Genomic DNA, 24,663 nt, shown 5'->3' on the forward strand with positions numbered 1-24,663 from the left:
AATAAAAAACGGGAAGTGAATGCTTTTCCCACGCGTGCAACTATTTCGTCATTTGCATCCATCCTCTGTTGATCGAAAATGTCAACATTAAAGGCGCTAATCAATATTTACCGCTACAGAGCATCCTCCCTTTCTCGTAGGCGATCAAATCTTCCGCATCTTTTCTCCAGTCCCACACGTGATGCAGTGCTGACGTATCATGCATCGGGAACCGCCGAGCCCGCAAAGCTCACGAACTCCAAACGGGAGTCGTTTTGACGAGTCAGAGGTCCCACAAATGGAAAAATACGACTATGGATTCACTTTAGGCGAGCGAATATTGGCGCAGTCAGCATGAAATGTGCGCATATTGCAACAATCTTGTCCCCGGGGCATGCGTAGCCTTTGCGCGCTTCGTTCCGCTCACCAGGCATGTCAGGACTTGTCGGACTGCCTGATTAAGCTCGCTTGTGCTACGGAAATAGAACAATAACACCTGACACGGTTCGACTTGCATCAGCTGCGTGCAGCGTCATCAAAACAACGCAATACGCGATTCTCGCAGTACGGAAAGAACATCTTGACCCGGTTTTACTTTGTATCTTTCCGTTTATGATAGCGTTAAAAGCGAAATTGTTCTTTGAATAAATGTGGTTTCGTTTGACTGCGTAAAAAATAATACCGTACACATTTTCTGATTTCGCGTTAAAGTCTTGCTTTAAGCGCCCGAGGTAAGTTTTGAATCCACACAAAGCGATTTTCAGCATTTAAAATGAACCACCTCCGCGCAAAAAAATCTTAGTGGCAGGTGCAGGCGATTTCCGCCGACTTGAAAAAACTAGGGATCAGGAACACCTGCTCTTCAATGCCGTCAAACCAATTGTCCTTTACCTTTTACCCGCGCACTCTCTCGCGTTTCGACCTCGCGTTGGTTTCCGCCTCAGCGCCGCTGCCGTCTACTGTGACGTCACACATAAACAATACGCGACACGCAACAACGATCGGGGTTTCGCGAATTGGGGGCGAGGGCATTGTTCGGCCTGAACGACATGGCCGACCTCCAGCCGAAGATCAAAAGCCTCTTTCTGTTTATTTCACGTTGTTTAACGATCAGAGCACGGTCGGTGATCTCGGCGCCGTAAATCCATGTTTGCTTTTATTGCAACGGCGACATTTAGTTAAATTGACGAGAAATGTTGAACAAATCCGTTGCAACATACCGTGTTGCCCACCAATATAAGGGTAGGTAAATGCTACGATGCATCGTAAACGATTTAATTGCGTACTACACGCTTTTTTTCGATAAATAAAGGGCGTTATGTCACTGAACAAACTTTGCAAACCTCGAGCCGTGTCGGCAATAACATTTCCATGAAGCGAAAGCAATTATACCACGCAGAAAGAAGAAGAAGAACCAGTCTTTCGTAACATGTTTTGTCGAAAATATCAGCATAACATGGCGGAGTGGTGCAATATTAACCACCTTTTGGCCGTTCGGTACTCCAGCCAAAACCGCACAGGGAAAATTGCAGGCCACCCAACCCCAGCACTGTGAAGACTTTATGTCGTCACGTCACACGTGACTTGACCGTCACGCTTGATAACACTATTGCTTTGCTGATGTAATTTTACGTGGAGTAAATTCCTTATGAAACTCACTTTTCCTCGTGTCGCCAGGAGCGTTAATCACGGTCACGAATGATACAGCTTAGCACCGATTGTCGTAATTGCCCCATAGTTAGACCGCGATGACGTTTTCGTCAGGAAAACAACAATTCCTTCCCGCTGATCTAAATCCGTCGACCCTGTTTTCAGCGGGTTTATATTTCCAATTACTCCAGCGCAAGAGATCGCGTAATACCCTTGTGATGACGCATGTGTGTATCCAAGTGAGAGCACCAACATGTGAATCACAAGCAAGCTTGTCAGCCATATGACTTTCCCCGTGGCGCGTCCAAAACGAAACTAAACCCATCGGCTGTTGAAATGACATCTGTAAAAAACTTCCGCACTCATATACGCAAAGTGGGTACTTCCCAAAGGCCGCTTTTTCAACTGTTCTGCCACCAAGACCCCTCGTTAAGCCACTGCAGTGACGCGCTTGCGGTCTCTGTAAATGATTTGCCCAACAAGATTTCACCAACGTGGGTTCCCCGTCCCCCCTGGCCTGTTGCTCAGCTGCATGACTTGCTCGACTGAAAGCGGATTTATTCCATTGCAAACAGGCTGCGAACCGTGAAAAGTGGTTTCGCTCGACGATACCTCGCACTCAGCCCTAACATTTCGAAATCCGCGTACGTTTACACGGGGGTAAATTGTTTATTTCCCGGTATTAACGACTTATCTCTGCTTATTAAAGAAAGTAAAGGAGGATGCCTGTTTATTGCTGTGTCATGCTCCCAGTAAGGCGCAATGACATACTGCTTTAACGTCGGATTATAACAAAAAGCAGATAAACAATTGGTTGTCATAGTGACCAGACAAAGATGGAAACGTAGCCCATGTGCTTCAACTCGCACACAACGTTTAAGTTTGGCAACGTGGAGAGTATGTAAATTGGCATATCAAGTAGATACATAAGCACCTTTTTAACTGTTATGCAACCACATTTCACGACAGCCTTTTGGGTTACGCTGTACCTCCCTCTAGCGGATGTTTGAAAACTCAGCACATGACCACAGTATTGAACGTTTGCACTTTTGAAGATGATTTTTTTTAAACATGCTCGTTTGTAACATGAATGGTTTTAAGCACAAAATAACACTGATGAAATTCGAAAAATTTCATACAACAGAAAAATATACACAAACTTGAATACTAATCAAAAAGTAAGTTTTTCAAAAAAACATCACGTTTAAAACGCAGGAATTTGTCGATCAAATCGCACGTGACTTCCAGTTTTTTTTCCCATTAACATGTTATTTCCTTACTCAATTCAGGCGAAATTGCATGTGTCATTCCCATTCAGACAATACTTCGATAACTTGTTTGGTGTCAGATATTTTTACTCGACAAAATCTTGGTTGCAGCATTTCTGGCGTTGAAAATACAGTCATTGACGCTGACCGCCCAGTAGGAAGCGCCAACGAGAGAGATGGGAAGTTTGTGTTGCGAGATAAAATCCTCGCAATCTTCCACAAGATCCGTGTGGCCGACTCTGTGAATAAGACGATGTTAAAATGTGGGAGTAACAAAATGTCATACATGCAAAATGATTGTAAAGAAGAGTACTGCAATGGGTTTCCTGTGGGAAATCTTAACAAGAAAAAAACAACACTAGAAGACCAAATTGATACCTCTACCACCGCAACGCTGTGGCACACGTGGTTTTCACAAAAACTACAAGTAAAATATCGAAACAATATGCATTTTAGTCAAAGGAAATCAGGATTTGGAAAATATTTAAAAAAAGCAATAAATGGACAAACACAATATTTAACAACCCAAAGATCGCAACCTGCATATAAATTTTACATAAATTTTCACCTGTTGTTTTGCATATTATACTTTTAAATCCAAAAGCTCACCGCTGCAGGTTCGAAGTTGGTTTCGCGGATGTACGAAACCCGCGAGGACGTGAGTTAAAACAATAATTGTACCCGAGGCGGTTTGTACGCAAATAAATGGCTGCGCGGCGTAAGAGAATCGGACACCGCTTCCGCGCTTTCGCGAAACTTGGCCGGAAATTTCTCAACGCGCCCCGAGCGACTTCGAGGAACGGATTTACGGACTATTATCTGTTATCTTCCTAAAATAGGTCGCGAAAAAGGAATTAACAGGTTTTTGTAAGTGGCTATAGTGTAATGGCAATGCGTTGTGGCGCTTTGCTTAACACGGCCTAAATGGAACGGACGAAAAATGAGCGTTGCTCGCTAAACCGGGCGTTAGTTGAAGGGGCGATTAGCTTTGGTTGATGACGAAATTTATTCGATCAATTTTACCACAAAAGGTCGAGATATGATTGGGCATTTTTTGTTATTTAGGTAAACTTTTCAAAACTAACCACTACGATTTCAACTCAAAAACAATACAAAGCACGATTGTAGTATTCGGAATTAACAACAAAACAAATACAGATAATGGTTTGAAAGCAATATACTTACTGGTAGGTGGGAATGCATTGCCTGTGTAAGTTTATTTGCAGGTCAGTGGGATCTTTCATAATGTTAAGTTGTTCTGCCATACTCTCTAATACCGCCTTCTCCAGAGTAGCGAGCGACACTCGATCGGGATCACCAAATAATTCACGAAACCACGAACCACCCATCATACACGTGAGGCGCGTGGAGGGAATCTCCTGTCTGCGGAAGATGGACTTTGTTTGCATTTAACTGTAATTACCAAATGCGATCTTAAAGCATAAAGAAAACATGCGATTGCGTCATGTTCAGAAAAACAAAATTTTGCATATTATTTCACAGACACTGATTGAAGTATTGGTACCACCACCTACATTAATAGCAAGTAAGCTGTATGTGTAACAAACGTTCTCTGAACACATCATCTACCTGTCATGCTCTGGAAAGACGCACGAATCGTAAACGATCCCGAGCACCTTCGAATCCTCCACAGATGGCACAAGATGACCGAAGCCCACCTTCGGAAGGTTGCTTTCTGGTGGCCCCGCGAACTCGACGTTCGCAACAGCTACATCCACCCAACGTATGTGGTTAAGCATTTGTCCGAGTATGACTAATGGGAAAGCTTCTTCGCCCGGTCCTTCCTTCGTCCGGCGAAGGATTTTGCTCAAAGCGTGTGATGGGATTGCCGACACCATGTGATCAATGTTTTCAATTTTTTGCTTTTCGCCATCTGCAAGAAAAATTTTGTAAAACGGTTTGCTATTGCGGGGGTTTCCTTAAACGCTGGTATTTTTAAGGGAATACAAAGATTAACAACAAACACCAAATTTGGTTAATATTGGCGATGACTTCCTATGCCTGGCAATAATTACCACAAAGACTTACTTTGTACAGACAGGTCACTTACCACCAGACTTTATGTGTAACGTCAGTTTGCCATCACTGTGACAAGATACTTGGTAAACTTCTGTGTTTCGCAAAAATTCCACACCTAGTTCTTCCTTCAAATGCGATGCAAACTGTTCTGTAAAATGGGTGAGTCCTTGCTTCATTGTCCATTGGGTCCAACCCTGTTTGTGTGCTCTTTTCACAAATGGATTAGTCATAAGTGTTTTGTTAAAGGCACTGGAATTTGGAAAACTTGGTCTGCGGGCATTTTTTATCTGCAAACAACAATAAAACCGACAAAACAATGTAACTTATGGATCCAACATAAACTCTTTGATGTGGAAAAACTGTGTTGAGATGTTATCTGTTTTTACCTGTTTAGGGCCCAAACGAGGCCAAATTTGTGGGAAAGCTGCCTTCATGCTAAGTTTTCTTGCATCTGCAGCGAACACTCCACGGGTAAATGGGTCTATCAAGTAATCTGCAACCTCAGGACCAAATCTTGCATTGGCAATTTCATGCATGGACTCATATGAGGGTGGTATCTAAATTCAAGATGTACTCATAATGCCATTATTATATCTTTTGATTTGCCACCAAAAATCTTATCTTTATAGGACAAATCAAGACAATACATACTTAAAACATATATACATACCTAGACAAGAGGCACAGTGATACAATATGCTATACTTACTCTTTTGAACAATCCTGGTCCAATGAACCTAGCCAGTGGAGCAGAAAATGGGCTTTGTTTTTTAAACGAAGCCAGTAAACTACTTGGTAACTCATGGAGATGCTTCTTGACATAAATTAACCTCTTTTTTGCAGCTGTGTGGGAAGATGTTACCTATATGCAAAAAAAAAGAAAAATTACATCAGTGGTGCAAACAAAAGTTCACAAATATATTTACTGGCAGAAGTTCATCTTCCAATCCCAAGTCTGAAATAAGTTGAAGAGAATTGTTTCCAGCAATACCAGCAAAGCGGACGCTTCTCGGGCCAATTTCATTAATAGGTCCATTGTATTCTGTGGACAAATGAGGCCAGATTTGAACACTACAAACACACACATGTAAATACTGCAGATAAGTAGTTGAAGAGTGTATTTACACAACAAAAAACATCAATGATCTTAGATACTTTACAAATAAACATATTTAATTAGCAAAAATTAATCCACTCACCAGCTCTGTCAGCAGCCACTACATTTGTCTTCAGCCATCCTCCAACATTGCTTCCCTTTTCAATGACAACGATTTTGTTTTGCTTCGATGATTCTCTACCCAGTATATGGCTTGCATAGAAAGCAGTTGACAAGCCACTTATTCCGCCACCACACACTACGAGTTTCATTCTAAAACATTTACCCCTTGCCAAACTACTTTAACATCTAATATAATTGTAAATAAAGCACAGTGGTGAAGTTTTACTGCTTTGTTAGGTGGCTTACTGGTTTACAGATTTTACATTCACGTAGGTCACGTACGAAATATAAGTATAGAAATTCTACATCGATAATATTATTAGTAAGCTACCAACGTATGGTCACGTTAACTTACTACTATTGTGTTGTACAAACACTTTTACACCACCAGGGGGGAAGCACCATTCAAGACACGGTCCACTAATTACCACGAACTGTTTCCCACATTTTCTTGCAAGAATATAGCATTGTATACTCTTGAGAGTATACTATGATGATAGATTCTTTAAATTATGTGAAACTGCACAAACATCTAAACGATCTTGCTTCAAATCATGTATCACCAATGCATACATTTTACAATGCCATCACCAGTTATACGCCGTGTTAAGTATTCACTGCAACACACTCGCAACAATTTTGTTGGAAAAAGGTGCTTAGATTGTTTTTGCAACGACTTTCGCAGTACATTTTTGAGCTGAAACATTCTGTTTTTAATGAAATAGAGTAGACGGTTCTACAAAAAGTTATGCGTGAAGAAATGTAATCTGTATTTCTGAGTAGCGTTCGATAATAATACAAATAAGAACACAGGTAAACATTGGAACAAAAAATAATCGACTTTCGATGTTGATGAATTGAACATCAATGGAGATATGAGCGGATCGATTCATCAATTCTCCTTGTTTTTCATGATTGTCCTTGAAAAAACAGTTGATCTGGTATACACAAAGTTCTGCATGCTGTTCAACAAAGACGATATACCTGTGTTTGTCTTTTAGCATGACGGCAGTGCGATTGTTGAACTTAAACCTGTCCAGTATCATCGCCCACTGACCATGCCCATATCGATCAATGCCTTTCATGAGGTTGTCGACTTCCCATTTGGCCCACGCCTGTGAATATTCAACTTTCAACTCAAATAAAGCATACATATTCTATGCAAAAAGAAAACTACAAAATAGGAGTACGAATTATGGAGCTGTTTTAGCGAAATACGTTTTCTCAAAGTAAAGTGCGCTTGGACGCGAGTTTTTTTTGATATTGTGAGTTTAATTGCAGAAACTGGTACATGACAGTTTTGTTTGATTTTGGATTAAGGAAAATGTAGTTCTTTTGACGCTGATCGAGACGTTTTTCCTTTCATCCCTACTGTTAATTGGGTGTACCGCAATGCTTTGACCGGCCACCAGAGCCCAATTAACTGTTAAATTCACGAACAAACTCATTTTCAACACGACATTGCTTGTGTTTTCCGACCGACAAGTCACACTTTTACGACAGAACACAAATCTCACCACTTTCTTGTGTGTTCGCTTCGGAACTTCTTCGATCGTGTCGAACGCTTTGGCCGCTTTCCTCCGTGGAAGGATGGTAGGTTCCAGAACCGGATCGTCCCACGTCATAACTTCACCTTCGACATCCCATAGTCGCCGTCTCTTTGGCGGGGTAGCCTTTGAATGTCCAACCGAAGCTGCAGCATCGCCTTTATGAAATATGGTTTAAGATATTCTTGTCATAAACGTTTGTTCACTGCAACCAATGGCCCAACGGGCACAAAAAGATCATCTTAAAATGTAGTGATCAGTTAAAGAACAAATAATTTACTACTGATGCTGTCAGGCACGTTTCATCGCAACATTACGGCTCTTCTGGCAATCATTTTATTACATCAACGTTACCGTTAAAGTTATGAGAATTAACTGTCTTAGTCATGATGAACAATCGTTGAAAACAGCTGTTTTATTCGAATTCAACACCATATCGGAAGTTGGAGGAAAAACGGGACTATTTCTGTAATCATGACCTAACCATGTTTTTGAGGACTTTCTCGCTCGTCGGAGGAGCGGGACTGTTTACCCGCGGCTTCATCGGATGAGCCGGCGAGCGACACAACTTGGGAGATGTTGATGTTTCGGTCCGACCCTGTAGAATCGACTGTGGCGTCGCGGATTACCGAGTGATCTTCTTTTGGGGCCTCGTCAGCCGTCAGGGAATGGTCGTCATCTGTTGTGAAGTCGTCGTCTTCAGGTCTTGCGGGCTCTTTGGGCTGTACGATCAGTTGTGTTGTAATAAGATTCTTCCTCGCGATGTGGACGTTACAAGCAACCGTGAGACGCTATTCCCGAGAGACAGTGGTTCGGCATTACCACACAATAATTTGTTGGCACGCATTTTAACTTAACAAAAGAACTTTAATGTGTTTTTGATTCCTGTCGCCCAATTATGGTCATAACCTTGCGACAAATTGACACCCAAAATAAGGGACGACAACCCAGGGGTCGGCTCCTTCACCATTCTGTTTGCCTCCATAGGAAAGAAAGCTAATTTACGAAAAATATAACAATGCGAAGCAAAAAATTTAACGGTGCGGTTAAACAGTTTTAACGCTGTGTTAAAATGGTATAGTGACGGATATTTTGATTCGTGTGCATTTAAGGTTCAACATAATCCCCGGCAACTTTAGTTATGCGGATACGAGTTTGTTTCAATTTAAGACAAAAATTGTCCCACTGGCCCTTTGTAAGCTAAAGGTTGTCGAAATCTGCCCTAAGTTATTGGCAGGTAAACTTTTTCTGGTTTCCCAATGAACATATTCGTACTGCAATGTTGCGCAAAACCTGACTTACCTTTGATCGCGGGGATTTCTTTCTGTTGTGATTCGGATCATCTCCCGCTGAATGTAGAAATATTTTTACAGAATTTCATGTTCAATTTTGCATTAGGTTTAAATCAATTTACGTTCAGGTATTTCGGTTCTTTCTGTTGTTTCTTCTGGCTGAGTTTCCGTTTCTGATTGTGTGGTAGGGGAACTGCTGGACTCGCCACTAGTGCAAACAACATATAGTCAAAAACAATGGGATCAGCTTATAAATGTTATTGAACATTTTTCACTTTAGTAATGTTCATAGCTTGCAACACAACAGGGTTCCCAACCTTTCCCCCCTGACAGCTTATGAAGACCAAATTTATCCCAGGTTTTCACATGACAATTTTGCAAAATACAAAAGCAAAGGCAGGTTTGAAAATACGCCCCCGAATGAAGTTGTATCAAACTTAAAAGCACTGCAGCTAAGCAGAAAAATAAAGTAAAAATAACTAATGGTTTTGCCAAAACATAACTGTTCAAAAACTACCTGACGTACAGTGAAAAGTTGCTTACAGAATTTACCCCAAAGGGTTAATGTACCCCAGGTTGGGAACTATTGCTGTAAAAAAAACTTGCTTACAAACAGTAACTTACAGGGTGTCTGGTTTCTTCGTAAAATCTATAAAAAATATATTTATTATTTGATTAGAAATGTCACCACAAACGTCATATTTGGTGTTAGAAGTTTTGAATGTTGTCCACCAGATTAAAATGCATTCACAAACCTTCATCAGCTGTTGCAGATGGAGTTTTTTCAGATGGGGCTTGCTTGTTAGGTTTTGTTCGCCTGAATTACATTTTAAAATAATTAAACCACCGGAAAGGGCAAAGAAATAAACAAAATTGTACCTTGGTAGAAAAATGGTGGGTATGCTTTTATCTAAAAAAAAAAATTAACGCACAAGTTAGTTACCACTCTGATGAAGTATGATTTTTTTTCTTTAAATTTGCTAAGGTAATAAATACTTGATTTATGGACTGGTTAAGTATCAATCAGCCTAAATGCTTCATCAAAGGGTGATATGACACAAAGCATTGTCCTGCATGCAACCCAACACATTTATCTTTCATTGCTACATTAAACAACCACACATACCACGTTTTAACTTTTCAGCTTCTTTAAATTGCTCAAGGGCAGTTTTGTGTGGTTCTTCAAGAACGTAGCCTTTGTCATCTTCTTCGACAATCTGCAACTTTGCCAAAGTTCTCCATCTGAGTTTCAAAAATTTAAGTTGAAACCCGACTGGTTTTGAAATAAAAGCACTTAGTTTAGGCTTTCACAACAAATGCTATTAATTTTTTGAAATATATACAATCTCAAACAGTGAGTTGGCAGTCGCATTGAATTTGAAACAAAACCATATGATGGTGTCACCTGTCTTTTAGATGACAAGCAGTCCGATAACTGGGAAAATCATAGTTTTTTAGTATAGCAGTCCAACACCCCACTCCAAACACCTCAACTCCATGTATGAGTCGTACATCTGAAGCTAAGGAAAATGCCTGGAAATAATTTTACCTTGTAATATTTAAAAATGTTCTACTTAACAGTGCAAATCGTATTATACCCTGCGCCGTGTTTTGTGCAAAGCAACAGGAGAGGTTCTCGAAGTACTCCCCTTCGGCTCACTGCGTTACAACAATGTTATCAGCACCATATATGTCGTATATTAAAAGTATTGTTTAGTAATAATTATAAGTAGATTCCAAGAATGAAGTTTAAGAGACTGTTTGTTGAACAAACATCAAAATATAATTACATACTGTTATTATATAAGTTAAAAAAGAGAAAGGTTTGCAATTGCACGAAAGAAAAATTTGCTCACCCAACAACTTTTTCAGTAGTGCATGGAACACTTTCAATATCAGAAGAATTGTTGTCGGCCTCTGAAATTGAATCCTCTACAGGTGCTGTTTCGGGCTCAACACTTTCTTCAACCACCGGTGCACAAACAGACAGTTCTTTCTCATAACTTATGACAGGGGGACACTCTGTGTCTGCTGAAGAGAGGCCAAGTGAAGAACTGATGCTGCTTGATAAATTACCATTTTCCTCTTCAGAGCTGTAGTTGCTACTGGATGTGGTGGTAGAAGAAAAAGTCACATCTGGAAAAAGAAAAAAGATATGCAAAAAATGTACTAAGTAAAGATATTAGTAACCAACCTGTTGTGCTGGATGCTCGGTCAGCAGAAGTTTTGCGCTCTTTGATGCGGATAAATTGATCATGCAACTGTTAGAAACAATATATATACTAAAAAGTTTAAATTCATCGTTTAATTTATGTTTTTAAATGTTGATGTGTTTTGAGCGTCCATATCAATTGAAATTGTCCAGTTTGATTGGAATTCAAGACAATGTACCTTAACCAAAAATGGCAAATGTTGGACTTGCTCATGATTTCGAACAAACTTTTCAGTGCTTGAGAAGAATTGTGAAACAAGAGAGACAACAATTTGGTCCCAGCTTGACAGAAGAGAGAGCTTTTGCAGAATATCCTGGGACTTCTATAAATGAGTGCACAAAGAACTTACATTATCCACACTTCAATTTAAAAGTTTTGTTAAAATGATAAATATTCCACCTGATAATACTCTTGATTTGCTGAACTTTCTATTGCCAGATCTTTTATTGCTTGTATCACAGCCTTAATGTCATGGGAAAGCTGTTTAAGTTGGCATAAATTTTGCATAATAGCTGCATAAAGAATGCATTAACATCAACTTACAAACACACCGCTTTAGTACAGAGTTTTTATCAGAAAAACTCACCACCCTGATTTAGTTCATGTGTCAAAAGTTTCAAACAATAAAGGTAACCTTTGATGCATGTGTTTACACCATTTATGGATGAAATTTTTACTGGGATATCTGCAAAAGCAGGTAGAAGGGTAAATGTATAATACCTAATTTGCAAGTACTTGATAACATATCATTAGTATACTTTGTGCACATACCTGAGAACTCTTCAAAATCCAAAAGTTCTTCATGCAGAAGGTACTCTTGGTCCCATGACCGTATGGATTCCACTGGAGTTTTACCAGCACGGTTTGGTTCAACACCACTGTCAGAAGTGGAAGTCATATCAAATGCCATGTAGACTAAAACACAGTTTATGTGTTCTAGTATGCTAGGACATGACAGCTATACAGTATACAATTATTCTACGTTACGATAGCAATTACTAAAGTTATGTAGACTAATGTTTAAAGCATGCAATGCAAAATAACTCGAGCCGTGCACAATTGTAAACAAACAAGATGGTAAAACAAATACTTAAATTTCCCGCTCAAGTGAAGTTTTGGTTACAAGCAAATCAAACCCAGGATTAATAAATTCGTTTGTGTTACCATGGTCATATTACAGTTTTATATTACGACTATGCTACATTTATGAGAAAAACGTTTCGAAAAAATAATGCTAAAAATAAATTATCTGCAATAAAAAACGACTCGTTGTGAATGTGATGGGTAGTGATTTTGATTGACAGCTTGATGAAAACTTTGAAGATGGCGCCACGTTCAAACCGGTTAGAAAGTATGGCACCTGGAAAGCACGTAAACAGGCTAGATCGAGATGATCTACATCAGTCCGAAATGATGTTTTCATCCATCCGACATGAAAGGGCCCATAAGCAAGTCCCTGTATATTGTTTTACGTTATTGGACATGTTTGTTGTTCTTGTGTCGATGGGAACATACCTCGCTGATATTGTCACAGGTGAAGGCATTAAAACTTTTGTGAATGACGTAAGATCTTTAAACTTCAATCGACAAAGAAATCCTTTTTTAAGATATTTTGGTCATGCTCGTTTACTGGAAAATTGATGAACCCAGTTGGGCAGGTTTGACCCTGACGTTCCTCATTGTTCCAGCAGTGGTTATGCAGGTAAGAACAAAATGTATTATTGTCACTTGAAAGTAGTTCTTCCCATAAGTTGTACTGCTCAATGTAAAAAGTGCATGCGCGCTCTTGGAAAGATTTAGTCCTGCACACAGCGCACCCAAGGTCTCATCGGGAACTGCCATCTTCTGCAGACTGGGCAATTTTGACAGTTTTCTTGAGGTTTACAGTCCTTTTAATATGCATTCCCTATTGCAAATAAACTAACACTGCATGTGATATAATTTTGTCATTTTCTGTTTCGCAGGTATTTAGTACTCGGTGGTACCTGGCAGATGGGCATAGAATGTCCATAGGAATGTTCTTAACACACTTATTAATGATGGGTCCGATGAGGAGATATGTCAATGTGCTGATTCATGGTTGCCGGGCGCGGAGAACCAAAAGAATTGAAGATTATCAGGTAACTTATATTGGTGTTAAATTTATGACAAAACTAATGTACTTTTGTGGATACTATGTAACACTTTTTATGCAGTTGATGTATTCGGAACTGAGTGATGTGAGTATGCTTCGACTATTTGAATGCTTTCTTGAATCAGCTCCCCAACTAATTCTACAACTTTACATCATGATTCGGGTAGAAGAGGGAGATCACATTTTAACAGGTTATTACATTTGTACTTTTTTAAGAACCTTGTGTTCTAAAAATATTTTTTTGTAAATTTGTTATTTCAGGAATCTCTGCCTGTTTCAGTTTGATGTCTTTAGCTTGGGCAATTGTTGCATATAACAAAGCACTTCGTGCAGCTGCGAGCAAACGGAACAAATTTTCTTGGTCCGGAATGTTCCTGCAGACTGTTTGGCGAGTTGGCATGGTGGCTGGCAGGGTAATTGCTATTGTGCTTTTTGCAACTGTCTTTCAGGAATGGACACTGCTTATTTTGGGTATGTTTAGGTTGAGTAAAATATTCAAATTTTGAAAAGTAATTTTTGTAAAATTTGTTGTTTTATTAAATAACAAATAAATGGAAACAACTATTTATATAAATTATAATACAATAATGTACAAGCTTTAACAAAATAGACATTAATAGCCCCATTCTGGCATTGTGTCAACACCTTTTTCTTAGGTGTCCATTGGCTGGTCATGACTGGTTGGGTTGTATTTCAAGACACTGATTTCTGTAATAGTTGGTGGGAAGAGCGCTTGTTCAATGCTGTAATTGGCTTTATTTACATATTTTGCTTTTTCAATATGAAAGAAGGAAAGTCCAGATTCAGAGCTGTGTTTTACTACACTGTAAGTATGAAATTTACACAAATTTTGAAACTAAATGTTTTTACATAAAGTAAAGGAATGTTGGGTTAAGGTTTATTGCTTGCCTGCTTGGTGCCTTTTCTAGTTTGCTTGCTGATAATGAGGTCATTTAACTGTGTGTAACACAGGTGGTTTTAACTGAAAACTCAGTTATGATATTACTGTGGTGGCCACAGAGAACAGAAGGAATGTGGTACAATATTCCTGCACTTTTTGCTGTTTGGGGCGGGTTTCTCTTAGGTAAGCATTGCTCTCTTGTCTTGATCATTATGTTTTGTTTCTTCAAGTTACCAAGGTTAATGTTTTTTTAGGAATCGCATCCATGTTGCTATACTACAAGTACTTTCACCCAGCAAGTCAACAGCGCTGCCATTGTTGCTTGGCATGGCACAGAGCTGAATTCATGTGTCAGTCTGCATTGTGCTGCTTTCAAGGACACCACAACATGAACATGAAAACAACACCCTATCGCAAAAGCCACAACTCGTCAGGCAGTAATGCATTCGAAACCACAGAGTCTTCTGAAGAGGAGTTGGATTACAGAGATTTCACTGATCTTCGCTGTAGCTATGAAACACCTACAACGATTGATCCAATCACCATTCCCCTGAAAACAGCAACATGCAACAAACACAAGCTCAATCCACATCACAGGCATTTGTTTTCACGAAGCTCCGCTCCAAAGCAATGTGGCATGGCTGTAGCAGTTGTGGGAAATGCACAAAGTGGATACAAGGTTCAGTCTTTCAAGCCTGAGCAAAAACAATTGGTAAAAATGGGGACACTTAATCGAGTGGTTATGCCCCGACCAAGAGCTACCTCCACTCCCGGAGATGATTTGAACCTAAAGCACTCTCATAGGGGAGATGCAGGCATTCCTGAGTGCCCAGAACCTACCAATAGCAGTGATTCCTCATCTGTGCTTGAAGAAGGAAATGACATGTTTGATGTGGTTGATACACCCAGAACCAAACTTACAAAACTGTGTCCTACGCCAAAGACACACAAACCTGGGTCTCCCAGCACTTTGGTGCGAAATTGGGTGAAAGAAAACCAAAACATGTATGTGGAGGGAAGGGGCTGCTTTTCATCATCTTTTAAAGAAGATGTAACTCCAGTTTGTCGGGATAAGCCAGAATGCAGAGTAACCATTGACCAACCTTCAAGTTCAGAACAAAAGGTGGAAGCAAAACCCAGAAAGAATCCACTTAGAATGAAGTCTTTCAGCAAGAAAGCTAGGATAAAAGGCAACAGAAAGCACAGACGTAATCGTAGCATGCGTGAATCATTTAGGGAGGCCTTCGGATTTCATGTCATTGATCTTGATGCTGTTTCACTAAATCACGATTGGAAGGAAAGCGACACTCTTGGAATGCCGAGTGAAGCCAAACCAAAACGTAAGGCAAGACCACAGAAGAAACCACAAAACTGCAACGCTATCAAAAGTCGCAGAGATGAGCCACCTGTTCTTGTGGTCCCAGCTCTGAAAAAAGATCTTAGTAGTAAAAAAACAATAGCAACTGGATTAAATGAGGACAAAATTCCTTATTATGATGAAACCGTGGGCAGTGATGGATGTGATGACACAGGATTTGTTACTGCAGTTCAACATTCAGTATACGACAATGAAAAGAATGATACGGAGTACGAACCCACACAAGAAGACAGAAAAGAAATATCTGTTACAGCTGCAGGTGAAATTGAATCAAATCAAAAAGAAAACATTTATGAGCCAACTTTCTCCATGGATCGAGTGGAGTATTTGCGGAAATTTGGCAAAACCGCACTTGATATCAACGCAAAAGATTCCCCTGCGAGAAAAAAATTGGCCTTCAAGCCAGGTTTCAATGCTATGAAGACACAAGACCAAAGCACTGACAAAAATGGTGCCAAAATGAATCGAAGCGTTGAACCACTCGGAAAAAGCATGGAAGGTGTGCTGGACAGTGGTGACAATTACAGAATTAGCCTCAAAGAAACTCACAGAAATTCATCTCAACGCAAACCTCTCACTGCAATTGGTAACAAAAGAAACATAAGGTGAATGAAAGGATACTTACAAGGTTGAAGTTGCGTAATTTTGTTCGACATATTTGCCATGTACTATTTTCCAAGTGTTGCTTTTTTAGAATCAGCAATTGCTTTTATCTGTGTTTTTTTACTTCTACCTTCAAATGCTTTGTCAAAATCATGCTTTTATTTGTTTTCTAATTGTGCGCGAGTGTAAATAGTCCTGTTTCTTACCTAAAACCCAAAACCATCACAGTATTTTAACCATGGTTGGGTATTTCAACGGAGGTGCATGTGGTACTGCAATTGTTTTTTAATTTGGAAATCACAATATTATACTTGTACATTGATCATGTTTGCTTGTACGGTGCGTTTGCTTATTTCATATATTTAATTCCATTTCCTTGCACTGCGATTTTCAATACACTTTTTATGCTTTGCAGTTGGTCGTTGTATATAGGTTGAAAGCATCAGTTTACTTTAAAATTTAAAAAGGGAGAGCAAGAACTAAAATAAAAAAGTGCTATTTCTAAGGTTGCAAACAAATATATTTGGCAAAAATCGTAAAATAAAAATCTCTTGGGCAAAACAGTGCAATTTGTAATAAAAAAAAATGGCCATGCATAACGAGGAAAAATATGAACTATTTGGTATGCAAGTAGTGATAAAACTGTTGAACGGCTTTTTCCTGTTCTTTGGACTCCACAGATCAGTTTACTTTAAAATTTAAAAAGGGAGAGCAAGAACTAAAATAAAAAAGTGCTATTTCTAAGGTTGCAAACAAATATATTTGGCAAAAATCGTAAAATACAAAACTCTTGGGCAAAACAGTGTAATTTGTAATAAAAAAATATGGCCATGCATAATGAGGAAAAATATGAACTATTTGGTATGCAAGTAGTGATAAAACTGTTGAACGGCTTTTTCCTGTTCTTTGGACTCCACAGATCCAGGTCTTAACTTTCTTATTTCGAGTAAAGCTTCATTGGCGTTCATACGTTTTTCCTTGAGTAGATAGCAAGCGAGCATTGTCCCAGTGCGGCCATTCCCATTGGCACAATGAACCACCACCGCCTGTGGCAAAATTATTAATTGAACCAGGTTAGAAATGTGATATGTTGCCATAACACACCAGACAAAGAAGGCAATCGAAGTTTGCCGCCACACCATAAGATGACCCTATTGTTTTAGTTACTATATATAATCGAACTGTTTGAAAACGGAGCTTGGTAGAGGATACCAGTACAGATTTGGCTTACCTCCTTTCTGTCATTCGCATCCTCAACAATCTTGATAAATTGACGGATTTGATTTAGAGTCGGCGCACAAAAATCATCAATTCTAATCTTCAGTCTGTTAAGTTTGGGAAGTTGAACACTTTCCATTGCTCCCCTTGGCCTTTCTTTCATCAGAGACACAACATGTCTGATCCCATTTTCAAATAAATAGCGATGATGTTCTGTGGCAAAGAATTGAAAAGTATGATTTCCAGCATAAAAGTTTGGTGCATGCGAATAAACAAAATCATACAGTGGATGCACAATATTGGACGAGATTTAAGGCAAATGCATACTTGGATCTGATGGAGAGCTACATCCTGCTAACCAACCCGGATCAATCCAAGAAAAATTAGGGGGTGACTCTGATGCTGATCTTCGACAATGAGCTGAAGCAAATAAATGTTTTTACAAACTTCTATGATGTTAAATAATGATCAAGGTTTGGTTGACTAATTACCTTATTTTTAATATTTTCATCATTAAATTTACTTGTGTTTTGTATACACTGACAGTTATTTAACTGTCGTCGGCTCTTAAGTTACTTTTACAAGATACTTGTTTATTGATTCTAGGAATTATTCCCCAGATGTGTTTCAAGATACTTACGTGTTGTGTGTGGCCTTGAAACCGCTGAGCCGCCTGTAAATGGTTTGCGACTAAAATAGGCTTTTTGGCGAATGTCACTTTCGTAAAGCTTGCGAAAGGGGGAGGTTACATCAGTCAAAGTCAACCGGTGGTCCCGTCTAAACGAAGGAAATGCGGTAGTTGCACGCTGATCCATGTTTACTCTCTGTCACCCAAGAAGTTTCATGTGACAATTTGTCAACTCATGTTTCAATTGGGTCAGTTAGTATGAACATCTGAAATTGATGTCCGAATTATAAACACAATTTTTTTTTACAATTGGAACATATAGAAACAGTTTAAAAGTATGTTTCTTCATAAATAGGTTGTTTTCTCAGTTTCTGGCCCAAAGAACACACCACAAACATTTGCAAGATTGGAAACTTAACTGATATACCTAAAAACAAAATAATGAACCAATTTGCCACAGACGACAAAACAAATCATGTGACAAAACCAGAATATATTACGAAAAAAAAAATAGTCAAGTTTGAGTGTTGGACATAATTTGTTCCAGTTTTTGATTGGCCCATTCAGGGTGAACTGCTGAAATTTGATCAACTATTGAGTTAACTTCCAGGCAAAGAGCCTGAATCTGGGTATCCCAAGTCGGCAAAGTTTCACGCTTTTCAAAATACACAATCCCATCAATTTGGTCAATGTATCCCTTCATTCGACCCTCGCAGATCATTTTGGAAGCAATCTTTTCAGCCATTTCATGGGGAATTTCCAGCAGCGCTCCCAACTCCGTAAACCGGATGTTATTGTAAAGTTTGCTGGCCGACAACAGGTTATGTTCAGTAACAGCTCGGTTAAGAATATTTGACCCATCTGCAGTTATGGCTTTTTGATGTGCCATAAGCTGTTTGGAGAATTCATGAACTTCGTCTGATTTAATTATGCGATCAAGGTACATTTTCTCAAGGATGCTGTATGCAGGCAAAAGCTGGCATCTTTCATCTTTAAAAAGCATGGCCAGCATACGAGATCTCTGTTGACCAGCTGGTGCCAGTATTGCACAGTGTAAGGCTTTTTCCAACGCTTTGGTGCGCTCTGTTTCATGAATAGCAGTTTTGTATGAAAGTTCATTGTATCTTTGGGCAGCTTCGATAAATTTGCGACGATAGTCAAGGACACGGGCATAACAAACTTTGTAATGGATTTGCAATTCCTCATTGCTGGTTTCATTTTGCAAAAGTGAAGCTCGATTAATATAAGCTTCTGCTTGCACAGGATCCTCATCCTCTAAATACAGTCTGGCAATGGTCAGGTATGTCTCTAACTTGTAATCAAGACTATACTGCTTCTGACCAGATTCAATAGGAATGCCAACTAACATCAGGGCAGCATCTCTCCAGTTTTCTTCCTGCTCAAAGATATTTGCCAAATGTTGCCGAATTTGTGCTACTTGCTCTTCAAACGAAATCACCCTCGGCTGAATTCTCTCCAATGTAAACATGGAAACCTCTTTGCAGGCTTCTTTTCCAATTTGTGGTAGATTCGCACAGAAGTCCGAAAGCAGTTGCCGTGACACCATCTGGCTGACGTTTTCATTCATCATGGCATCCATAAACGCTTTCAGACTTTCCACCTTTTCCTTGCCTTCCAATTTAAAGCATCGATCCAGAATTTCTTGATATCTGTTTGTCAAATCTTTGTGGGAGCTGCTGGCAGCTCGGCCGAGTACATTTAGATCAGCCTTAATGTTTACAGACATTTTTAAGATCCACCACAAAGAATACCTGAAACTAAAGTTTAATTATATTAGTGTCATTGCGTATTTCAACGTTTTCAGTTCAAGTTATATTGGTAAACTGATTAAAATAACTGTATTCGTGCACTCGCACAGGCTTATGTTAATATACATTGTGGGTATTGTGTAAAATCCTATGACGTGTATAGTGCATACACTCAGAAAGCTAGGGATTTTATCCCAGAGATATTGTCAAGGTTAGGGTTGGGGTTGGTTTTTAGCTGTAGTGTAACATTTTTATCTCGCAGCGACAAAACATTTGCAATTGCTTCTTTACTATGATGTATCATTCGTAGAATCGTAGTTGCGTAGTATGACGTAACAAACAAGTTTATCATTTATTATCAGCAATGGATTATAAACAGTCTATGCAAAACTCAGCGTGGGGTTGCGTGTTGCGTCCCCTAATTGGCCCAATGCGGACCGCGGGCTAGACGTCGCTCTCGCTGCTTCACAAATCAGAACGATTCGCGTAATCGCATTGCCAATGTTACCAATTGACAATTTGGGGGTCAAGAGTTCAACGTAACACGAAATTTACGTTCCCCTGATAGGACCGAGACCAAACTTTCGAAAAATCGAAAAAATTTCACCGTTTATGGTAATGGACGGATTTCGAAAAATTCTTTACAGATAAAGCCTAGATTAGCCCCAACCTTCCTAAAATAAAAAAAAAAAGGTTCCGAAATACTGTTTGAGACGGATATTACCATGCATCGTCATTAATCGACCATAACTTTTGTAGTCGCCATAATTTCGTAGTACGATAAATAAAATTTAAACCAGCATTGTTCCCTATGAGTAAAAGGGACACCGTATTAAAGGGCGGAGTTGTACAGTTTCCGCGAACTCCATTGTTTATTGATGGTGGCCAATCTCACCGATTGCTTCAGAAACTCCAAGAGAGCACTTTATTCATAGTTGCAGACAGGTTCCGCATTCCGCAACTAGAGGGGAATATAAAACTTAGGCTAGGGCAGACTTAGAAAATGCTAGTTTAACAATGTCCTTAAAACTGTTTATGTGTTTATTTATCTAGGTGTTCTTACATAATACAACTTGTTTACACTTGGGTTAAGGCCGTGAAAGAATAAATTTGCCGCGTGCGCTGATAATTTCACTGTACAATATATTTTCACAAATTTTACGTTGAAATCTAATTGTTTTAAGCATCAAACCTTTTCAAGTTGGACAAACCAGAAATTTAAAAACCCCACTGACGCGGATTTATCTTCTTTAACGGTAAACAAAAACAAACTGTGCAGGTGGGTGTTTGCTGACCTTGCAGCTGCAATCTTAGCACAGGCCTTTGTTTGAAGATAAGTAACAAAAAATGTCGGTTTTATACTCTTTCTAACTTTTTCTTCTGGAATTGTTATAATAGTTGTGAATAATGCTATTGAGGAAGTGGTGACGTATCAGTTGTGAAGATGTTTCGGTTATAGTCCAAGTCTATAATCACCTTATGGAAAAAAATATGTTTACAATTTTACTGGCAGAACTATCGGACCCTGTCCACTGGAACTATCCACGAAGGGATGAAGTATTTGTGCAAAAACGTTAGCTACAAACTGTCGACATTTTTTTCCAATCTGGGCTGTAACTTACATTTTTAAAGGAATATTTTCAGAAAAACTTGCATACTAAAGGTCTTTAGTATAATCATAAAAATTCTTGACCAGAACCATAACCATAATTCTTTTAGATTTATTAGGCAATAAGTATGGCTAATGATCTGTATAACCATGCTCCATCCGGGCGCGACTTCCTGGAAAACAAAAGGCATAGTCATCAGGAGGAACGGTCTGGATCACCAGTGAGAAAGACAGATTCCCCAAAACTATCCAGGAAGGCAATCACAGATCTAGGAGACACTGAAAAAACTGGAGTGCCCCTTAATACCTTGTGGACATTGTGGCTAGATAGGTAACGACAAATAAGTTTATTCTTTGATACATGCAAGCAAAAATATCAATTTGTTTGTTGGTTTGCTGTGAAAAAAAGTTGGCAGAAACTACTTGCTGGGATAGTTGGTCATGAGGATAAATTATCAATGTCTACAGATAAAATGTCTGTTTCTATTAATAGGTCGGTTCCAAATCTGACTGTCACAGAATATGAAGCAAACCTCAGAAAAATCTACACCGTTTCAACAGTTGAGGTAAAAGTAAAAGTGTTTCCATTAAAAAAAAAAATTATGATTGTAATTATTTTTTCATCGTAAATCTAACACTGAATAAACTTGTGTATTGTCGTATTTGATTCAGAGTTTTTGGGGTGTTTTCAATCATATTCCCACACCAAGCAATCTTGTGACAAGATACAGCTACCATTGGATGAGAAATAACATAAGACCTGTGTGGTAAGTGATTGACGACACAGTGTGAAGTTATGAGAATTTGTGACATGTCAAGTGCTTTGCTAAAGTGTTGAAGCATTGGCTAAAGTTTAGATGCAAATTCCTGTTTTGTAGGGAAGATTCAGTGAATGCCAACGGGGGAATGTGGAAATTGAGATGCCACAAACTTTGCACAGTAAATAAATACAACTATTTTTTCTGCTGCTTCAATATTTTTTACTTTTCTATGTTACAGGATAGTGTTTGGCATGAACTGCTCATGGCTTGCATTGGAGAACAATTTGCTCAATATGTAAACCCGGGTATGTAATGTGACTGAATAAATTTTAATATTTTTGCGTATTTTGTAAATAATTTTTTTTGAACTCATATAAAATATGCGCAAAAGAGCCATAATAATCAATGAGAGCTGTAGACAGGGTGTATACACGCACTGTTTCAACCTGTAAGGTCTCATCAGTGCAGCTGTTGATGTGGCACTGTGCTAGCTGTTAGACTAGCAGGCACACAGATTTCCACTTTGTGGTACCTTTCGGACAATCGTCGATATGTTGGTTACCAAACTAGGTAACAATCAACACAGACAAACCATGTGGAGCGCACTATGGCCAAAACAACTGTTTGGGATGATTTGGGTGAAAGCCGAGCCTAGCACTATTGGATCCCAAACAGTTGTTTTGGCCATAGTGCGCTCCACGTGGTTCGTCTGTGTTGATTGTTACCTAGTTTGGTAACCAACATATCGACGATTGACCGAAAGGTACCACATCAACAGCTGCACTGATGAGACCTTACAGGTCGAAACAGTGCGTGTATACACCCTGTCTGCAGCTCTCATATAAAATAGGTTTAAAAAAATATCAAATGTTTCCAATGGCAAGCAATGTGGAGCCAATAATATGAAGAGACCTTTTAGGTCAAAACAGTGGCCATCTGTCTGCAGCTTATAAACTTTTCCAATGGCGTTTGTAAAATTTGTTGGCCTTTTTATTCTGAATTTGAGCTTGGTAAAATAATTTAAGATTTGTTATTTATTTGCATATGTGAATGGTTTTTCCAAGGTGATGACATTATTGGGTTGAGTGTAAGTGTAAGAAAAAATGACGATCTCATTCAACTTTGGAACAAGGACTCGAGCAATGCAGAGGATTGCAAAGTTTTGCAAAGAGTTAAAGAACTTGTGCCAAATGTCACATTTGAAACGAGCTTTTACAAACGTAAGAAAAATGAACTTAACTTCACTCATGCAAAGAAAACATTGCAAATTGTTTGCTGACTTATGTTTGCTGATTTATTCCTCATATTTTGCAGCTCACCAGAAACACAGAGCATTCGAGAGTGGAAGAGCACAGACTTGAAACTTCTGTGATCATTGTTTTCAGGTCCATGTTTCATCAAGTTATATCATTGTGTACTGTGCAATGATGACAAACGTGTTTTTAAATTTTATGTCTGCTTTTATTGAAGTTTCTCCTTTTCCAGCAAGTTTCCACATCAAACAAAACGTGTTATTTAAATCAATTGTGCAGTTCTTACATCATACAACAGGCACTTGGTCCAAATTCATTTTAAGTATGAAACTATAATGGGTAAATGATAAATTATATGGACAAAATGCCACAAAAAAGTTTATGCAAGCTGGGCCTGCTGTGGTTTTTGTAAGAATTGCAAATGGCATCAAAACATTTAAAATGTTTAACTGCAATTTGGTGCAACTGTACAGAAACTAAATTTTGTGTTTATGTGAGTTGTGTTACTAGTTCCCAAAAATTATTCTAGCAGTTACTTACACACCTGGCATAGATTCATCAAATTTACTGAATAGTGTTGTAAAACTTTTGCATTGGAAATGTTGTGACTTTTAGAAAATTTTCAATATTGTGCCTTGCCTTTACCATATGAAAAAACGACTTTTATGTCATCTATAATGTTCAGTTAAAAACACTATTCACCTTTCACAAGTCATTGTATTTGACCCAAGGTAAACGTTTTCACACAGAAACTTACTTTTGTTACAAGTTTAATATGATTTAAGCCTTCAGCAATCAAATTGCATCAGTTAGTAGTGTTGTGTTTACATTCGACTAAGGTTTATCCCTGAACCTATTTACATTTTTCCTTTACACCGCCCTTTCATGAATTTCAATCTTCCTCTTTCTGCGTCTCTGCCTGGTAACCCCTGTTTCTTTATCATACTTGTGTATTGATGCTTTAGCGCACTTACAAAAAGAATGTTAGCTTTTAGTTTCTTGACAGATTGATGTGAAACTTGACAGTGGGTGTTGGAAGAAGTTTAAACTTTTTAAACTAAGACATTTTGTGTCAACATTTTTTGACCACTATTAGATTCGCTTGTATCTATAGATGGTTTGTGCAGAGAGCACCTTGGGATATAACTTTCACAATCAACCTGTAGAGGTGATTCTGCGTTCCACTGTCACTGGTTGGTTA

At 38.8% G+C, this 24,663-nt stretch overlaps 6 protein-coding genes across 6 annotated transcripts; 2 read left to right on the plus strand and 4 right to left on the minus strand.

Annotated features, from left to right (window-relative positions):
- Positions 1 to 2,432: 2,432 nt before the first annotated feature.
- Positions 2,433 to 6,335, minus strand: LOC145901867 (protoporphyrinogen oxidase-like). Its single transcript, XM_082989674.1, has 8 exons — positions 6,137 to 6,335; positions 5,864 to 5,979; positions 5,647 to 5,799; positions 5,324 to 5,494; positions 4,969 to 5,224; positions 4,488 to 4,791; positions 4,083 to 4,280; positions 2,433 to 3,136 (listed from the first exon to the last, which is right to left on the minus strand). Exons 1-8 carry the CDS (start codon positions 6,303 to 6,305, stop codon positions 2,974 to 2,976), a joined length of 1,530 nt encoding a protein of 509 aa, XP_082845800.1. The 5' UTR covers positions 6,306 to 6,335; the 3' UTR covers positions 2,433 to 2,973.
- A 658-nt stretch (positions 6,336 to 6,993) lies between these two features.
- Positions 6,994 to 12,292, minus strand: LOC145901860 (uncharacterized). The gene is made up of 18 exons (XM_082989666.1): positions 11,980 to 12,292; positions 11,795 to 11,893; positions 11,608 to 11,720; positions 11,387 to 11,530; positions 11,190 to 11,256; positions 10,852 to 11,131; positions 10,594 to 10,654; positions 10,401 to 10,528; positions 10,122 to 10,237; positions 9,875 to 9,905; positions 9,751 to 9,812; positions 9,620 to 9,644; positions 9,118 to 9,203; positions 9,006 to 9,052; positions 8,188 to 8,425; positions 7,674 to 7,861; positions 7,141 to 7,271; positions 6,994 to 7,076 (listed from the first exon to the last, which is right to left on the minus strand). Exons 1-18 carry the CDS (start codon positions 12,116 to 12,118, stop codon positions 7,049 to 7,051), a joined length of 1,983 nt encoding a protein of 660 aa, XP_082845792.1. The 5' UTR covers positions 12,119 to 12,292; the 3' UTR covers positions 6,994 to 7,048.
- A 239-nt stretch (positions 12,293 to 12,531) lies between these two features.
- On the plus strand, positions 12,532 to 16,648 carry LOC145901856 (uncharacterized). Its single transcript, XM_082989662.1, has 8 exons — positions 12,532 to 12,742; positions 12,816 to 12,910; positions 13,173 to 13,328; positions 13,404 to 13,533; positions 13,604 to 13,813; positions 13,999 to 14,168; positions 14,315 to 14,426; positions 14,498 to 16,648. Exons 1-8 carry the CDS (start codon positions 12,532 to 12,534, stop codon positions 16,228 to 16,230), a joined length of 2,817 nt encoding a protein of 938 aa, XP_082845788.1. The 3' UTR covers positions 16,231 to 16,648.
- Positions 16,649 to 16,731: 83 nt separating this feature from the next.
- Positions 16,732 to 18,269, minus strand: LOC145901879 (dual specificity protein phosphatase 23-like). The gene is made up of 4 exons (XM_082989686.1): positions 18,083 to 18,269; positions 17,770 to 17,862; positions 17,456 to 17,655; positions 16,732 to 17,270 (listed from the first exon to the last, which is right to left on the minus strand). Exons 1-4 carry the CDS (start codon positions 18,255 to 18,257, stop codon positions 17,079 to 17,081), a joined length of 660 nt encoding a protein of 219 aa, XP_082845812.1. The 5' UTR covers positions 18,258 to 18,269; the 3' UTR covers positions 16,732 to 17,078.
- A 304-nt stretch (positions 18,270 to 18,573) lies between these two features.
- LOC145901868 (COP9 signalosome complex subunit 4-like) lies at positions 18,574 to 19,844 on the minus strand. The gene has a single exon (XM_082989675.1). The coding sequence runs from the start codon at positions 19,815 to 19,817 to the stop codon at positions 18,585 to 18,587; it is 1,233 nt and encodes a 410-aa protein (XP_082845801.1). The 5' UTR covers positions 19,818 to 19,844; the 3' UTR covers positions 18,574 to 18,584.
- Positions 19,845 to 21,537: 1,693 nt separating this feature from the next.
- Positions 21,538 to 24,467, plus strand: LOC145901878 (eukaryotic translation initiation factor 4E type 3-B-like). Its single transcript, XM_082989685.1, has 7 exons — positions 21,538 to 21,779; positions 21,942 to 22,014; positions 22,121 to 22,215; positions 22,327 to 22,387; positions 22,448 to 22,514; positions 23,274 to 23,429; positions 23,524 to 24,467. The coding sequence occupies exons 1-7, from the start codon at positions 21,577 to 21,579 to the stop codon at positions 23,568 to 23,570; spliced, it is 702 nt and encodes a 233-aa protein (XP_082845811.1). The 5' UTR covers positions 21,538 to 21,576; the 3' UTR covers positions 23,571 to 24,467.
- Positions 24,468 to 24,663: the final 196 nt, after the last annotated feature.

This window comes from Ascidia mentula, chromosome 5 (assembly GCF_947561715.1).
Source record: "Ascidia mentula chromosome 5, kaAscMent1.1, whole genome shotgun sequence".
Lineage (NCBI taxonomy): Eukaryota > Metazoa > Chordata > Ascidiacea > Phlebobranchia > Ascidiidae > Ascidia > Ascidia mentula.

What these genes read in the sequence shown, in the direction of transcription:
- LOC145901867 (XM_082989674.1), bottom strand. Translation starts at nt 6,305, where the DNA reads ATGAAACTCGTAGTGTGTGGTGGCGGAATAAGTGGCTTGTCAACTGCT. An exon ending in CTCGTTTGGGCCCTAAACAG is followed by an intron (nt 5,225 to 5,323) that starts GTAAAAACAGAT and finishes TGTTGTTTGCAG; the next exon opens with ATAAAAAATGCCCGCAGACC. An exon ending in GTTACACATAAAGTCTGGTG is followed by an intron (nt 4,792 to 4,968) that starts GTAAGTGACCTG and finishes TTTTTCTTGCAG; the next exon opens with ATGGCGAAAAGCAAAAAATT.
- LOC145901860 (XM_082989666.1), bottom strand. Translation starts at nt 12,118, where the DNA reads ATGGCATTTGATATGACTTCCACTTCTGACAGTGGTGTTGAACCAAAC. An exon ending in AGAAATCCCCGCGATCAAAG is followed by an intron (nt 8,426 to 9,005) that starts GTAAGTCAGGTT and finishes CTGATCGTACAG; the next exon opens with CCCAAAGAGCCCGCAAGACC. An exon ending in ATGCTAAAAGACAAACACAG is followed by an intron (nt 7,077 to 7,140) that starts GTATATCGTCTT and finishes TGTTTTTTCAAG; the next exon opens with GACAATCATGAAAAACAAGG.
- LOC145901856 (XM_082989662.1), top strand. Translation starts at nt 12,532, where the DNA reads ATGGCGCCACGTTCAAACCGGTTAGAAAGTATGGCACCTGGAAAGCAC. An exon ending in CCTCGCTGATATTGTCACAG is followed by an intron (nt 12,743 to 12,815) that starts GTGAAGGCATTA and finishes TCCTTTTTTAAG; the next exon opens with ATATTTTGGTCATGCTCGTT. An exon ending in TTCCAGCAGTGGTTATGCAG is followed by an intron (nt 12,911 to 13,172) that starts GTAAGAACAAAA and finishes TCTGTTTCGCAG; the next exon opens with GTATTTAGTACTCGGTGGTA.
- LOC145901879 (XM_082989686.1), bottom strand. Translation starts at nt 18,257, where the DNA reads ATGGATCAGCGTGCAACTACCGCATTTCCTTCGTTTAGACGGGACCAC. An exon ending in TTCAAGGCCACACACAACAC is followed by an intron (nt 17,863 to 18,082) that starts GTAAGTATCTTG and finishes TATTTGCTTCAG; the next exon opens with CTCATTGTCGAAGATCAGCA. An exon ending in ATGCGAATGACAGAAAGGAG is followed by an intron (nt 17,271 to 17,455) that starts GTAAGCCAAATC and finishes ATTTTGCCACAG; the next exon opens with GCGGTGGTGGTTCATTGTGC.
- LOC145901868 (XM_082989675.1), bottom strand. Translation starts at nt 19,817, where the DNA reads ATGTCTGTAAACATTAAGGCTGATCTAAATGTACTCGGCCGAGCTGCC.
- LOC145901878 (XM_082989685.1), top strand. Translation starts at nt 21,577, where the DNA reads ATGGCTAATGATCTGTATAACCATGCTCCATCCGGGCGCGACTTCCTG. An exon ending in AATAACATAAGACCTGTGTG is followed by an intron (nt 22,216 to 22,326) that starts GTAAGTGATTGA and finishes CCTGTTTTGTAG; the next exon opens with GGAAGATTCAGTGAATGCCA. An exon ending in TGAAACGAGCTTTTACAAAC is followed by an intron (nt 23,430 to 23,523) that starts GTAAGAAAAATG and finishes CATATTTTGCAG; the next exon opens with CTCACCAGAAACACAGAGCA.